This window comes from Emydura macquarii, unplaced genomic scaffold (genome assembly GCF_026122565.2).
Source record: "Emydura macquarii macquarii isolate MOO-44397 ecotype Brisbane River unplaced genomic scaffold, CSIRO-AGI_Emac_v2 contig_320, whole genome shotgun sequence".
In the NCBI taxonomy this organism is placed as follows: domain Eukaryota; kingdom Metazoa; phylum Chordata; order Testudines; family Chelidae; genus Emydura; species Emydura macquarii.
The window spans coordinates 12,905,676-12,919,151 of record NW_027130457.1 but is presented as its reverse complement, the minus strand read 5'-3'; the positions used below and the strand labels follow the sequence as shown (position 1 = coordinate 12,919,151).

The 13,476-nt window shown below is 41.5% G+C and overlaps 1 protein-coding gene across 1 annotated transcript in view; it reads left to right on the top strand.

The window, feature by feature from the left end:
* ADCY2 (adenylate cyclase 2) overlaps window positions 1-13,476 on the top strand; it is a 363,250-nt gene that overhangs the window by 294,958 nt on the left and 54,816 nt on the right. Inside the window, exon 16 of the mRNA XM_067569412.1 lies at window positions 12,477-12,614. Within this exon, the coding sequence (XP_067425513.1) occupies window positions 12,477-12,614 (138 nt within the window). The remainder of the gene's footprint in view (window positions 1-12,476; window positions 12,615-13,476) is intronic.

The window sequence follows — 13,476 nt, the reverse complement described above, 5'->3', positions numbered from 1 at the left end:
AACGTTTTTTGAAAGTGCCCCACCCTTGATACAAACTAATGCATTAGATGAGCAAATGTTTAGCCTTCGGGAAATATTTTTGTATGCACTCTGAAGACAAAATTCATAATTAGGTGATTTTTGAATGACATTGTTAGTTGAAATCTACTCCGTTTTTAAAAAATGAGTTAAGAGTAGCTTCACATCTTCTTTAAGTAGTGTCCTTATGGTTTCTCCACTGTACGTATGTCTGCTTCCTTGTGCTGCTGATTTGAGAACTTCGGTAGCAGCATCCGTTGGGTGCACACACGAGGCTAGCCAGTGCACGCAGTTAACCAACTTCAGTTCCTTCTCAATTGCTCCTGGCTAGAGATGGAGCCTTTAGCGGATCATTAACTCTCCTTTTCATTTGTTAATCTTTATCTTTAGAAACCTTTCAGCATGCTTCTGACTCTTTATTTGGCTGTGCCTTAAAAACAATAAAAAAAGAAGAAAGAAAAACTTCATTCTTGTGTCAACCGCTGGTGGGGAGGACCTTCCTGGACAAGAGCATGCCCCGCTCTCCGGGCTTCAAGTAATTTCACACTTGCACTGAGGCAATCCCAGTTGCAGACTAGCACTCCCAGTGCATTTGCTGCCTTAGCAAGGGCCACATCCAACAAAAGTGTTCTCTCTGCCAGCAGTTATAAGTGAGATCCCACAAGGACAGAGAGCTCTGCCAGAAAATCTTTTTTATGGAGGCGGATCTCTGACCTCAATCTTCTGGTGGCAATGAGTCTTCCCCTCAACCTTTGACATCAAAGGACAGTGGGTCAAAGAAAAAGTCTGGGGACTCCTCTCATAAGATAAAAAAGAGAGTGGGGGAGCCGAGGGTTAACCAAAAGCAATCGCCATTTTGCTCAGTATCCTCAGCACCGAGATCATCTGGCACCCTCGCCTCACGGCAACTGTCGTTACCATTGGTAGGCTGATGGACCCTGTGGGTGCAGGCACCAAATCTTTGGTACAGAGAGATAAGGGCAAATGCCCTAAGACACTCCCAATACACGAGCTGATGTCAGTACTGTCAGCGGCACTGACCCATCCGGCACTGAAGAGACTGGTATGGGCGAGGTCTCCATCCCCCCAGTACCACAACTGATGCTGGGGCACTTGGTACCAGCTGAATACCATCAGGTCAGGGACCTGGTTATGCTGGAACTACCTGACTCTGCCCCTTGGTATCCAGATCACGGCACCAAGGGGTATTTCCCCACAATCATGCCATGTCCCTCCATTGTCAAATAAGGATAGTGAGCTGGAAGGAGTTTCTCAGTACTCTTCTGAAGCTCCATATGGGACCTAATATCAACAGGATCCGGGAATGGACTGCCAGATGGCACCCCCACCATCTTGGTACAGCCATCTGTGGGCACCTCCATCAGGCCCCATGCCACCGCAGTGGCCATACTAGAATCCCTGAGCGGCACACTAACAGCTGACTCAAGGGCACCAAGCATCACCTGAGAACCATCTAGGCATGCTGCCTTGGTCACAGCACCATAGGCCTCAGAACCTCAAAAAGTGGAGCAGCAGAAGGTAGACACAGAAGAGGAGGTGACACCCAAGACCATATCCTCTTCTTCGCCAGAAGACATGGTCATGCCATCGCCTCCTTTAATGGTGGATGACTTCCACTTGTTCCAAGAGCTGGCAAAAAGAGTGGCTGATACTCTCCACATACCATTGGAAGTTAAAAATACATACAACCAGCTCATTGATATCCTCCATGCTTCATTTGCTTCCAAAATTGCCCTTCAAGTTAATGAGGCCATCCAAGACCCAGTTAAGATGGCATGGCAAACCCCGGTTTGGTGGCCCCGACATACAAATATGCAGACAAAAAATATTATATCCCTGTGAAGAAATCAGACTTCCTATTCACCCACCCACACCCAATTTCATTGTGGTGGAGGTTGTGAACTCTTGTGGACAACATGAAAGAGACTGGAAGCAGTCTCTTTGGTTTCTTTGGTAGGAAGGTGTACTCCATGGCCACCTTAAAGTTTTGAATTGCCAACTACCAGACGCTCATGACAAAATACAACTACACGAATTACAATCAATTAAACAATTTTATTGATAAGCTGGCAGAGAGCTCCTTCAAAGCCATCATCCAGGAAGGGCAGGTGGTAGCAAAAACATCTTTGCAATCAGCCCTTGATGCCGCTGACACAGCTGCCAGGACCATCTCCACAGAGACAGGTGATGAGACAGGCATCATGGCTTCACCTCCTGGGATTCCCGAGGGAGGAGCAGACCACAGTGGAGGATCTCCCCTTTGAGGGTGTTAAGAGGGTATCTTTGCCAAGAAGACCAACACCTCCCTCCACTCTTTGAAGATTCCAGGGCCACTCTTATGTCACTGGGAATCTAACCACTGGGGCAAAAGAAATGTTTTACCCTCAATACCAACAGAGGCCTTATTTGTCCCAATTCCCATCACAACAGCACTATGAGCCCCAAAGGAAGAAAGGAAAATTCACAAAATGGAAGCCTTCAGGCTCCCAGTCCTCGACTCAATCACCTGGCCTTAAGCACCTTTTTTGATGGGCAGGTCAAGGCTCTGCGAGACCTCTCCCTACTATTACCTCTGCCTGTGCACCCCTTTGATCACTGTTTGGCAGCATTCCACAGTGCCTGGGAGCACATAACATCGGACAGAGATCAACAGATCCAGTTATTCCATTCACTTCACCTTCCTACCCCTTCTGCAATACCTTTCCCCATCCCTCTTCAGGGACCCTTCTTGTGAGAGTCTATCATGACAGAAATAGATCACCTCCTGCAGTTAGGAGCCACAGAATCAGTACTTCAACATCTGTGAGGCAAGAGTTTCTACTCACATTACTTTCTAACACCAAAAAGGAAGGGAGACTGGATACCCATCCTGGACTTCAGAGCTCTAAACAAAGCTCAGATGGTCACCTTATCATTCCATCATTGGAACAAGGCCATTGGTTTTCAGCCCTCCAGCTGCAAAATGCCTACTTTCACATTTCAATACTGCCGGCTCACAGACACCTGCTCACCTTAGACATCAGGAGAGCCTTGGCATTTTACCTCAATAGGACAAAAGCCTTCAGGAAGTCCCCTAGACCATTTTTTTCCATGGGAAAAAGGTCTAAGGGCTTAGCGATGCCAGCCCAAAGTCTCTCCAAGTGGGTCTTGAATTGCATCAGACAGTGCTACCAAATTTGTAAGCTCCCAGAGATAAGGCTGTTATTTGAAAACAAAAAATACATTTATGGGGGTAAGACAAGTGGAGTCAGACCTCCTAACTGTACCCCATCGTAAAATAAAACATGGAAGGAATGGGGACTAGCAGTCAGAGCAAGTAAAAAAGGAACCAGGGGCTAGATTCACAAAGGGACATAGGCACCTGGCTCTTTAGTGCCTCCATCCAACATTTAGACGCTACTGACATTCACTAAACCTCTGCTCAGCTGCTGCCTACTCTTGTAGGTTCCTAAATCCCCACAAGCAGAGAAGGCAAAAAGCTGCTTAGGCCTGAGGCCACCCTATAGCTAGCAAGCTGCTCAGAGCCCTAGCTCACAACCAGATCCTAGCAGGATTCTAAAACAAGGCATTCCCCTGGTTTTCTTTTCTGTGAGGATGACTTCAGAAGACATAGTCTAACCTGTACAAAAGGCAGCTAGGGACAAACAGACTGGGAATTTTGTGGGATGACTGGCTGGTGTGAATCAGAATAACCAATAGCTCAGGGTGCTCACTTGGAATGAGGGAGACCTGTTTTGAATCCCTGCTCTGCCTGATTTGGAGCAGGGGCTTGAACTCAGGTCTCCCACTTTCCTAGAGAGTACCCTAACCACTGGGCTTTGGAGCGGGTCTCTCTCATTCTAGAGAAGCTGTTCCACTGGTGCATAAATAACTAAATATTCATTGGAGAAGTAACTTAAGCCTCATGCTACAACATCCTAGGGGAATGTCCAAACCACTGGGCTATTGTGGCACGGGTCTCTCTGTGGCTCTCTCTGGTGTTTTGCAAGAAAGGGCTGATGTGGCTTAAGTGCCTAACTGTAGGAGAGACTTCACAACTGTGAATCTCAAGAAGAGATAGATGCCTCCTTCCAGCTTGTCAGTCGGGTGCCTAAGACTCAGATCAGTGGGAGTTAGGTGCCTAAGTATCTGTCAGGATCTGGGCCTTAAGCCCACTCCCTCTCCTCTGCATTTCACGCCTGGCTCACTTAGGTGGCTCCCCACTCAGCTTGCTGGCTTCTCAGAATCTCTTTCGTGATTGCCTAGCTCTCCCCATACAATGCAGTGCCTCAAGTCCCTTTATGAATCTTGCCCTAGGACTCTGCATTTTTTTCCTGAGTCTACTACTGAATTGAAGTGTGCCATTGGAGAACTCAATCTCTGTGTGACTCAGTTTGCTTCTCTGTATAATAAAGATTATAATGCTGCCTCCTAGGCATGGTCCAAGACTTAATTCAACATTTGTAAAGTGCTTTGAGATCCTTAGATAAAGGTGCTACATTACAACGGAGTATTATTATTACTTTTTAGTCCAGATTAGCTCTTATATACAAGCCTGATGTAATATGATTTCTTATTACTGTCTGTTAATGACATCAGGAAAAATATGATGGCAGCAAGACATGTGCCAGTGAATGGTGACTAGAGGAGCAAAAAGAAGGAAATGAGAAATAGATTGCTCCAGCAGATCTGCAGTGCTGTGGATAGAGCAGAAATGTATGTTGATGGGGGACTGTTCTTAGTGGGACAGCTCAGTTCTGAAAACAGGAGACAGGGTCCTGGCACACTGGAGTCAAGTGATATTGGCAGACTTGCTCCACTGGAGCCTTTGCTAGTTCATCAAGCTTAGGGGGGAATACAAACGTACTTTTCCAGGGCTTTTAAAGGAGCAGTCCAGAAGAGTTCCAATAAGTGTAGACAGTGTTCAGAAATGGTGCCACTTTCATAATACCTAACATTTATTTACAGTGCTCACAATATATTTTTCATATATATATTCCCATATATATAGAAAATATGTTTCCTGCGAAGGGGGACCCAGGATTGAATCTGTGTGACCTTCTGTGAGATTTCTTGCTGACCTGAGCAGCTGCAAGCAGTGGGGGGCACTCTTTCTATGTGTGTCTTGTGGGCTCAGCTGTCAGTAAGCAGCTTATTGACATCTGCAAAGTAGATTATGATGTTATAGCTGTAAATTCTTATAATCATTACTATTAGCATCATTATTGTTATTTATTTTGCACCATAAGCATGTGGCTGGTTCGGTAAATCAGTGTAAAAGAGACACTGGAAAACAGCTGGACCATCATTCATATCTGTCGTCCCCTCCCAGTGCACCTGTCTAATTTTGTCTCTTCTGCACTGCAGAATCCCAGCATCTTTAACCACAACCAAGTTATGCATTTGAGCTCAAGTTACACCCTTTTCCCATTGTCACTGCAGATTTGGAATCTGATCCACCAGCTACAAAAGCTCTGCCACTGAAAAGAGAAGCCTGAAATGCTTAAGCCAGCACAGATTCTCATATTTGGCCTTCATGCTTTTATAGAAGGAAATCATTTTCCCATTAATTTTCAGTATTTTGAGAAGACAGGATTTATCAAACTAAAGTATAATCATGGTGGTTTGTTGTTGTTGGTTTTGACCACTCTGAAAAAAGCAAATAAGTGCAGTTGTTTGACATGAGTTCTGCCCTCCTTGATCTCCAGAGATGCATATTTTGGAGTTCCTTACACAAGGTCCCGAGAAAGTGTGTGAGGTGGCAGCCACAAAGTCTGTTTTCGCTTTAATAAGGCCTGTGGCACAATTTTAAACAAAATGTTCAGGTCCATATTCTGTTCTCAAATAACTTACATGCAAATTCCCATTTATGTCAACAGGAGACATATACACACAACTGAGGGCAGCGTTTGTCCTCCTGGTTTTGTGTGTGTGTTCATATAACTTACAATTATCAAATGAATTCATTTTAAAATGTGCAAAAATAAATAACTCATTAGTTTCCTGACCTGGCTGAACCTTGACATGCCAAATTTCAATCACGGGCAAATATTTAAGGGAAATGCTATAAACCTCTTGGGGATTTAAAGTGGAGACTCCAACATTTATTGTCATAGTAATGCTCCTGGGCTCTGCTTGGTTGAAAATAAGGACATCTGGCTGTCATCACACTGTGCATTCATTTTACTTAAATGACACCTGTTTGCCCTCTCAATCTGTTCTGGTTTTAAATGGTTGTCATTCTTGCAAAAGAAATAAGATGTGAAATGATTGTCAGTCTCTAATAGTTTTCCTTTTCATTGGAAAGAGAACATGAAAAATACTTATGTTCACTTTATTCCACTCTTCTGAGGATAATTTATTTTTAAGATGTTAAGAGTTCTTTGTATATCTAGATCTTTTTGGGACTCAGTTACCACATCGTAAGATAAGGAATTTATATTTGATTATTACTGTAGGTTCATCATAATAAGTTAATGGCCTATTGATCACATTATTCCAGAGCACTGCAGTCCTACTGAGTTTGAGAACTGAGATTATTGATCAAGTGTGCATACAGAGCCATCTCTTGAAAATATAGTGGGCTTGTAGGACAAACGATGAGGTTCTGAAGTGTCCAGCACATTGCATCCACAATTTAGAATTCTTTCCTTTTAGGAAATACCATATTGGATCAGGCCATTTGCCTGTCCAGCCCAATAACTTGTCTCTGACAGCAAATAATATCAGATGCTTCAGAGGAATGTGTAAGAGTAGATAGACAGTTGTACTATAACTTGCCCAGTATGGGAAGTTTCTTCCTATCCCACTTTAGTTAGAGATTGGGTTATACCCTGCAACATGAGGAATGTTGAATGTGGCAAATTTTTGGCCTCAGAGAGTTCCTATTGTAAAGAGGTCCACATTCAAATTGTGCATTGTGTGAAAAAAGTATGTGCTCTTATCAATTTTTACTGTGCAGCCTGGAAATCCCTTGGTTCCCATATTATGAACAAGTAAAAATAAGTGTCCAAACTAAATAAAATCCTTATTTTATATATATTTATTATGCTCCCTTCTGTTCATCTCTTTTCTAAAGTAAACAGTGACTGTTCATAAGGAATTTTTTCCATGCCTATAAAGGCATTGTCTTAACTTTGAAATGTCTATGTGAGCAAAGGTACGGTTCACATTTGCTCTTATTTTTAAAGTGACTGCTGTTGTACTCGAGAGCTGTAAAGAGAAATTATTATTATTTTATTTATTTGTATCATAGTAGTACTATTACAATGAGGTGTATGAGCTGAGATTTACATATTTGGTCATTTTCTATAGCAGTGATACACAACCTTCACATCAACTTACATAGAATTTACATTTTAATAAGAAATAATTTATTTAAAAGTATTCACAGTTCACTAGTGTAAATAGCATTGTCAGTGCACACACCATTTACAAAACTAATAGAAAGACAAAATATACTTCCAAGGGCTACAGAGGACGTAGTATCAGTGTGAGGTACTGCTTGTCTAAACCATTTTCTTGATTTCAAGCTTTATCTTTGAAGTGGCCCACACATTGGCAAATGAGATTGTAAGTTTGAGGCTGTTAGAAGGATGTAGTGTTTTGATTTGTTCAGATTCTTGATTATAAGGTTTTTTTTACAAGTTAAGTATTAACAAAGAGGACTGCACAAATAGTAGCCTATTTACATAACTGAATGTCTGTCATTTGGCATATATTTAGTCAACAAGGCTCCTATTCTATAAAGACTTACACATGTACTTAATTTTAATTACCTGAGTAGTCTGTTGAAGTCAACGGGACTACTCACATGCTCAGAGTAAATATACATATCTCTTTACAAGATCGGAGCGTTAGTTTCCTTCGCGCAACTTGGATTGGGATTTTAACTGAAGTTTGGCCTCTTTTTGGGGTTTGGCTGAAAATAGCTATATCAATAACTTGGAAAAAAATGTTTTGCATGGAAGCACTAAAACTTTGGAATTGGTGCATCCACCACAATATACCTATTTCAGCCACCTACCCACCAAGGACACAAAATGTAATGGCAGACAGTCTCAACCAGAATTTCTCACATGACCACTAATGGGAGATGAACCCTGCAGTGGTTCAAGACATATTCAACCAATGGGGGACCTGTTTGCTACATACAGAATCAGAAAATGTTTCTGCTACTACTCCAGAGCCGGACTGGGGAAACAGTCTCTAGGGGACCCTTTAATCTTTCATGAAGCGGAGAGCTGATATACACCTTTCCTCCATTCTCTCTGAGGTCGAAGGTCCTATTAAAGACAAGGTAGGAGAGAATAAACGTTATACTGATTGCTCCCACCTGGCCAAGACAAGTGTGGTACCCATAACTGGCACAGCTAGCAATGTGTCCAATTCCTCTTCAACCCATTCGTCACCTGCTCTCCCAAAATGATGGACAAATCCTTCACCCAGCTTACAGATCCTCTGGTTCCAGGCTTGGCTCCTTCATAGTTCCAACACTTAGGGCTGGTCTACACTGGCAGCAGCAATACGTAGCTTGCACATCTTCCACCGATGTACTTACATTTACGTAGCACAGCATCTTCACAGCATTGTGTCGACAGGAGACACCCTCCAGTCAATGCAGCCTTACTCCTTTTGGGGAGATGGATTGATTGAGTCAACCAGAGAGCACTTTCCGATCGACTGAGCACGTCTACACAGACCCGCTCAATCAATGCCACTGCATCCTACCCCTGCTGCCACGGCAGTGAAGACATATCCTCAGAGAGTGACTGCACTGAAGAGGCGAAAGAGGTATTACTACACAGTAGGAAATAGACAACTCATCGCACTTATCTGCAAAAGTGGAAGCGATTCCAAATTTGGTGCTATTCCAAACAAGTTGCTCTGACATCTTCCTACCTCCCTTTGATTCTGTACTACAAACTAGATCTCAGAAGGACCAATCTCTCTCTTAGCTCACTCAAACTACCTCTGGCAGCCATAATGGACTTCCACGATGAGGTGGATGGACACTCATGATTTGCCCATCCAACAACATGTAGATTCCTCAAGGGCTGTCTTCTACACCTGTCCATGAAGACAACATTTCTAGCGGCCATCACCTCAGCACCTCAATCAGAAATCAGCAGGGCAGCAATTTGGGCTGCTGCTCATACTTTCACAGAACACTACGCAATTACTTGAGACTCAGCTTCTGATGCCATCTTCAGCTACATAGTACTGTCATCAATAACAGACTCCATTCCAAAGCTCCAGCCCTCTCTAAGGGGTACTACTGTGAAGTAATCTACAGTAGAGCACACATAGGGACACTTCTTGATGGTTCTTGATGGTGCACCACAACCCACCCTTTTCCTTTCTACTGCAGAGTTCTCAACAAGGGGCTCTGTGATACAGAAGGAATGTAGGGCAGGTTGCCTGCGCAGCACTAAATAGCCTCAAGGCAAAGCACAAAGGAAGGAGAGTGCATGTGCTGGCCGAATGGACTTTGCTACCTAAAATCTCCTATTAGAGGTGCAGGGACACAGACACACCTACGGTGAGTGGAGCACCCATGGGGAGACACATCTTGAAGAACCTTTGTTATTACACAAAGTAAGTAACTTCCTCTTGCACATTGGCTGGTACCTCAGCCAGGACGGTCCTGGAGTTTCAGGCTCTTATGGCAAATCCACTCTAGACCATCTTTCCAAAGAACAAGATAGAACTACAGTATCACCTAAAATTTCTGTCAGAAACTGCAGCTGATTTTCATTAAAATTATCTTTATCACTACCAGTGTTTCTTCTGAAGCCTCATAACTGTACAGTGGATGCAAGATTACACACCCTGATTGTTAAGAGAGCAGCCAGCTGCTATGTAGAGAGAATTAAGTTTTTAGGACAATCTGTTTGTTGGACTTCTAAGCAGTAGTTGACAATTAGGGGGCATGTATAGATCTCTGGGAGCCCTAACTGAATCATCCCACTGTCTGAGAGTGTAAACCCCACTCCCTCTTCAACTATCTCTCAGTTCCTCTCTACTTTCAGAAGCTTTAATACTTAAGCTCCAAAGGAGAGAGAAAATGTGGACATCTAGAAGCAATCAGTTTGGAGAACCAGAAATACTCTTCTTTTCACCTTCATGAAGTTGCCTCTATAGAGTCACACTGTAGAAGACTAGTTAGCAGTGCTCTTCCTCTGCCACCATTGGCTGAATAACGATTAAGCACTGGGTTTTCCACAGCAGTATCTTGTCATGATGCAGTGTTGAAGAATAGTGGTTTGTGAAAGTGCGAGCCAGTCCTAAAGATTTTTAACATGGAGGCAGTCTGAATGCACACTGTTGAAGTTGCCATTCCCCTGGTTAAGTGATCCCTGGGACATTCTGGTTCAAACTTTGAGTCAGTTACCTGACCTTTATATTTTACATCAAGTGTTTTGTTAACTGTGTGACTAGGCACACACTCCTACAATATGGCTTAATGGAAGTAATGCATTTAGAGAAAAAATGTATTTGTGATAAGTTATCCCTTTACATCATTAGTTTTGGTTATATTTGTGCATTGAGAGAAGAATAGTCCCATATAAATATTAGGGGTTCATATGCTTTTGATATCTTCCCTTTGAATTATTCATTTTTTAACTAGCCTTACAATTGTATATTAAATGACGTTCAGAGAAATCTAACGTAAGAATGTGTTCAAATCACACATTTACTATTTGTCTACATTCCTTTTGAAAATCCCTCTTACATTAGGAGAGGTAATGTAGACCCATACTGTAACCCATGCATTTTTGTTCCTAGCTTTTTGAGTGCATGTTGGGGCAGAGGGCAGAATTAAGGTTTGTGTCATGGATTGTTGTGTAGCTTAACTCTTCATTTCCTACCTTTCAGAGGTTTTAGGGTAGCTGAATTTGACATTTTAGAAGGGCACAAGAAACTATTGGGCATAGGTAATTCTATGTTAATGAAGTCTTTGTGCAGTTAATATTTGTTTCATAGCTCACAGAAATTTGTTTATGTTATGTGAATATCTCGTATCTCCAGACTTTGTGCCTACATGATTAGAGGCTATAGGGAAAAGTTTTTGGTTGAAGATTGAGGCATGTGGAGCAGCTGCAATATTTTTTTGTCCTGTGTTTAAGGAACGTTGTTATTAGTGCCAAATTGTGCCCTCACTTGCATGCATGTCCACCTGCAAAACCTTCTGCAATACATATTCAATTTACTTTTCTGCTCAAGTGAGACTGTTATTTGAGCTACCATGTTTCTTTATTTTGCCAATTGCTGAAGGGGGGACTTTGACTTCCTAAAATATAATTCCTTTAACTTTAATAAGCACCAGCAAACAAGTCTTAAATATGAAAAAGACTAAAAATATGATTTGAATATATATTAAAAAGTCAGCGTAATACTTATATCATTATATAGGGAGATGAATGTTGGGAGATCTTTGTTGCTTTCTGTTTGATTCACTTTCTGATATTTTTGTGGAATACTTGGAATATATCCATTTAAGAGGCCTTACTCCTGCAGACAGTTTTGCATGGGCAGATTCCTGAACCTATACTGAAGAGCTTAGTTTATGTATTCACTGCACAAGTCAACCTGGGTGATTGGCACCTGTATCTGAGCACCATGTTAGCCTAGCTCAGATGTGAACATCCCCACAGCAAAGCCCTACCTGCAGTACTATATCCTTACTGTTTCCACATTTGCCCATGAGGGAGGGAGGGAGGAAAGGAAGAAAGAGCATGCAGCGGGCACATATATCCCATGGTTCTTTGTGCTGAGATGCTATAGGATTCTTTCTCAGTCATTTGTATCAATTGCGGGAAAACTTGCCTATCCTTCAGAGGGAGTTGTAGGAAGGGCATTAGAGGACTATTAGCACTGGAGTGGTTTTTCCCTGCATCCTTACAGTAAAGTGAGTGGGTTCTAATGTATATCCCCATTGGTGTAAACTAGCCTGGGCTTAAAGCACCTCGAAGTCTAGGTCTGAGTTTTTTCTTTGTGGATGATAGGGGGAAAAACCTGGGTTAGAGCCTGGGTTAACTGTGCAGTGAAAACATGCCCTTAGTTATTGTTTCTTAAAATGCTGAGAGACCTTCAGGCACTGGTGTTTTTTAGAAAAAGTTTATTAGTAGTGATGATGATGGTGTTCATTTTTTATTCTTCATTATGATTTATTATTTAGTAGTATTGCATTGTGGGTGTTTAATAAACCGTTACCTAGTTTGCAGTCTCAATCCCACAACTGATACTATCTCAAGAATTTTCTTAATTTATAAGAAAGATAATTAACCACTGTAGCAAGATAACAGTTTTATACTTCTATGCAATGTTCTTTTGAGTTAATTGACCTACATATTAATGCCATTCAGAATGGCAATCATTCTTAATTATAACCTAAAGGAACTCATACTAATTAAGAATACTCATGCTGTTATGTGTTTCATATTCTCTATACTTAGCAATGCAGCAAGAAAGCTTCAGCTTCACTATTGTGGATTTTGAAGTCGTCTGGGATAATTGCAAACCGACCCTGGCCACGAATCACTCTCACATTGACAGCAACTACTATAATATTAACGATGGCTATATTCAACATGGTAAGCACAGTGATATTTTGTCTTTGTTTCTGCACCAGTGAGGTATTTTTATTTTTACCATCTACTTGGATGACATTTTAAAGTTGTGGCCTATAGTTATTTCAGTAGGGTGAATGATAGTAATGGTCTTCCAATGACTCAGAAATTCAAAGCAAAACAATGTTAAACATACAGTATAATGGGGTGATCAATTCTGACCTCTGGGTATGAGATGTTCTCAACAATAATTCTTCACCAATTTTTGAAGTTGAACAAGTTCGTTATGAGAATTTTTTAATTTGAAGGGTTTGGGATAATCTTAAAACATCCTGAGTGTGAAAATAAATCATTCTAATCCATAATTCAAATATGTATTGTTAGAAAAAAAACAACAACAAAATATTTGCTCAGTACAGTACAAGGATCAGTTCAGTAGAGTATGATGTTAGCAGAATGTCTGCAAAATGGTGTACAAAGAGCTTGAATTTCACTTTTTTTTCCTGCCACTTGTCTGTTCCCCACAACATGTTCATAACTTACACACCATTTAATTTAAAATTCTTCCTCGTCAAAAAAAAAAATCTGTTTTAAAGTTTTTAAAGGTTAAATTTTTCAAAAGTGACTTAGGTATCTAAGACACATTGAAAATTAGTGTGATGAAGGATAAGTCACTAAGATGCCTTTGAAAATGTCACGCAAAATGTTTATTAGTTACGTCAGAGAGACTGCTACCTACAATTTTTTTAATAAACACAGAAACAACATAAGGGGCTACATTCTGTCTTGCCCCATGTGCATGCATTAGCGAGGAAGTCAATACAAAAAGCTTCATTCCCCTCCACTCTTCCCGGCAGAATGATGATCTAACTCTTCTTATATGGTA